This window comes from Nematolebias whitei, chromosome 1 (assembly GCF_014905685.2).
Source record: "Nematolebias whitei isolate Nwh7 chromosome 1, NemWhi1, whole genome shotgun sequence".
Lineage (NCBI taxonomy): Eukaryota > Metazoa > Chordata > Actinopteri > Cyprinodontiformes > Rivulidae > Nematolebias > Nematolebias whitei.
The window spans coordinates 49373481-49376897 of record NC_056498.1 but is presented as its reverse complement, the minus strand read 5'-3'; the positions used below and the strand labels follow the sequence as shown (position 1 = coordinate 49376897).

General features: G+C 38.7%; 1 protein-coding gene across 1 annotated transcript in view; it reads left to right on the top strand.

The window, feature by feature from the left end:
- The window catches only part of LOC119424390 (interferon-induced, double-stranded RNA-activated protein kinase), a 16446-nt gene that overhangs the window by 2834 nt on the left and 10195 nt on the right, over positions 1 to 3417 (top strand). The window contains exons 2-6 of the mRNA XM_037691898.1: positions 289 to 415; positions 882 to 1030; positions 1112 to 1235; positions 1353 to 1429; positions 3064 to 3213. Of these exons, the coding sequence (XP_037547826.1) occupies positions 289 to 415; positions 882 to 1030; positions 1112 to 1235; positions 1353 to 1429; positions 3064 to 3213 (627 nt within the window). The remainder of the gene's footprint in view (positions 1 to 288; positions 416 to 881; positions 1031 to 1111; positions 1236 to 1352; positions 1430 to 3063; positions 3214 to 3417) is intronic.

Here is a 3417-nt window from a genome sequence, read left to right as displayed (position 1 = left end):
GTGACATACTTTGACAGATTTTTGGTTTTGCCACTGGCGGTGGAGAGGTTGGAAAGGAAGAAACTGATTCTGTGGACAGATCGGCTTTATTTATAAAAAGAGTTGGAATCAGGAGTGTTTGAAATTGGACCAATTGATTGGGTGTAAGCTGTGTGCCTCATGGGTACAGTACATAACCAGATTTTGGGAGTCAGAATTCTGGTTTGGTTGTAAGGGATCAAATACATATTTACCTTCCTGTGTTTTTTGTGAATCAACAGTTTTTTTTTTTTTTTTGTCACTTTTCAGATTCACAATAAGAGCGGTGATTAATGGCCAGGCCTACCCTGAAGGTGTGGGGAAGAACAAGAAAGAAGCTAAACAGAATGCTGCTAAAAATGCCTTAGAACACCTGCTGGATATACCCGCTGATTCTGTAAGACTGTATCGTTTTTTGAGAGAGAGAGTAAGAGAGAGAGAGAGGATGTTTAGGCTCTCAGCCACCTGCAAGCACTCTTAGCCACGCCCACTTCTCCGCTCTGCAGAGATCAGCTGATCAGCTGCAGCGGGAAGTTTATCCTGTAGTGTGGGCTGTAAAAAGATGCAGGAGGTGCTAAATAATTAAAAATAATTTATTGTAAAAAAAAAAATTACATTCCTATTGTGCGACTCATCCATCAATCAGCCATTTGTGTGTCATGTCCAATGTTATTTTGAAAAACCGCGATAGAGCGGGTCTGCGATAAATGAGCCGCAAAGTAGAGAGGGACTGTATTGTGAATGAGTTGAATAAAGTTTGACTTATCTGACTGTTTTGTTTCGCTTAATGCGCCTTATAATCTGAAAAATACGGTAAACATTTGCATTCATGCACGGTTTGCATCTTTTTTTTTTTTTTTTAGCAGGCAGAACATGCAGCAGAAGCTTCTCCCACTAGACTTCAGCTAAAATCTTTCATCTACACGTTTTGGCTCAATGAATACAGCGAGAAAAACATGGTGACCTTCAGACCCGAGGAGACGACTACACTTGGACCAGTTTACTCAATCCAGTGGGTTTCCTTCCCTGTAGCCACTTTTGTTTATAATTTAACTTTAGAAATTAATTGAGCTGTTCGTGTTGTTATTGTTAGCTCGTGTAAGTTTGTGGTTGGCGATAAGGAATACCCAGCTGCCTCGGGGAAAACAAAGAAAGAAGCTAAAGAGGAAGCCGCCAAGCTGGTGTACATGGAGATAACGGGCAGTGAAACTTTAGATGTAAGTAGTGAGACACGGGTTTTCACGGTTTAACTGAAGGTTGTAAAACCAGAGATTTGTGGATTAAATTTGTTTGTTTCTGAGTGTGCAGTAATATTGTTTCTTTGTTTGCTTTAGGAGACTGGAGATGATAAAGACAGCGGCACATCGAGTCTAAGAAGTGACAATTTGGAGACCGATGCGTCGCTCATCTGGTGAGCACAAATTTAAATCTGGTTTAAAACATGTTTACCCTTTGATCTGTTTGGTTTTAATAGATTTGTTTTGTGTTAGTTGCATAGCGCCAGTTCATAAAGAGGTCATACAAAAAAAGGTCATTTGCCTCAGCCAGGAAGGACAGGAAAGTGACACAAACAGGAAGTGGTTCGATTGTAGTCCCTATGGTCCAGGTGTAGTTTTTATATTCCAGATGTAGTTTCTATGGTCCACATGTATTTTCTATATTCCAGGTGTAATTTATATAGTTACATTTTAGTTTATTTGGTTCAGATGTAGTTTCTATGGTCCAGGTGTAACTTCTATGTTCCAGTTGTAACTTCTATGTTCCAGTTGTAGTTTCTATGGTCCAGATATAGTTTATTTTGGCCAGATCTATTTTCTATGGTCAAAGTGTTGTTTCTATGGTTAAGGTGTAGTTTCTATGGTCAAGGCATTGTTTCTATTGTCCAGGTGTAGTCTCTATGATTCAAGTGCTGTTTATTTTGTTCAGATATAATTTCTAACAATCCAGGTGTTGTTTCTATGGTCCCAATGTAGTTTCTATAGTTCAGGTACAGCTTCTATGGTTCAATTGTAAATTATTTTGTCCAGATCTATTTTCTATGATCCAGGTGTTGTTTCTGTGGTTCAGTTGTAGTTTCTATAGTCCAGGTGTTGTTTCTATGATCCAGGTGTAGTTTCTATGATAAAGCTGTAGTTTCTATGGTCCAGGTGTAGTTTCTATGATCCAGGTGTAGTTTCTATGATAAAGCTGTAGTTTCTATGATCCAGGTGTAGTTTCTATGATAAAGCTGTAGTTTCTATGGTCCAGGTGTAGTTTCTATGGTTCAGTTGTAGTTTCTATAGTCCAGGTGTTGTTTCTATGATCCAGGTATAGTTTATATGATAAAGCTGTAGTTTCTATGGTCCAGGTGTTGTTTCTATGATCCAGGTGTAGTTTCTATGATAAAGCTGTAGTTTATATGGTCCAGGTGTAGTTTCTATGTTAAAGCTGTAGTTTCTATGGTCCAGGTGTAGTTTCCATTATCCAGGTGTAGTTTCCGTGGTTGAAATGTAGTTTATCTGTGAAGAAAAACAAAGAAAACACGTTAATTTATAGAAATAAGCATAAACTGAGTAAAGACGGCGGCAGAGTGAGGAGATGTGGTCAGTTTGTCCTCCAACAGTCTAAGCCTATAACAGCAGAACTAAGGGGTAGCTCAGGAAACCCAAGCCCACCCTAACTATAGGATTTATCAAAAAGGAAAATCTTAAGCCTGGTCTTAAAGGTAGAAACTTGGAAAGATCTACCTCCCATTCTACTTTTAGAAACTCTAGGAACAACAAGTAAACCTGCAGTCTGAGAGCGAAGTGTTCCGTTAAGAAAATATGGACCAATAAGATTCAGTTTATTTATATAGCGCCAAATCACAACAAAGTTGTCTCAGGGCACTTTACAGGAACATTCACATACATAAAAGCCAATTAGTAAAGTTCTCTATCTAAGGAATCCAGCAGACAAGTTGAATCTTGGCTTAGCCTGTGTGAAGCCTCGAAGTCTCGACGTGGAGATGGTCGTTGAGAGTTTAAAACATTTGTAGTCATTAATAATATTGTGTTTGTTTTGCAGCAATCAGACAAAAGTCCTGAACCTACAGACTGAAGACAGAAGCTTAGCGGAAGCTAATTTCATAGGAGTAATCAACTTGCACTGTCAGAAGGAAAGACAGTCCTTTACATTTACTGAAGAGAAGAGATGTGGCCCCTCTCATATCCCAATGTAAGTTCAAAGTGAACACCTAAAGCCTGAACAAACACGGAAAACTTATCGCAGATTTAACAAAACAATCTTCTAAATCAGGGGTCTGGGCCGTTTTTCTTTCAGAGCTACTTTCACAATCTGAAAATGGCCAAATGCTACTCGAGTTTTGTTACATTTTTATAACTCATCTTCACCGAAACCACTGGAATAAGCTTGTTTTGT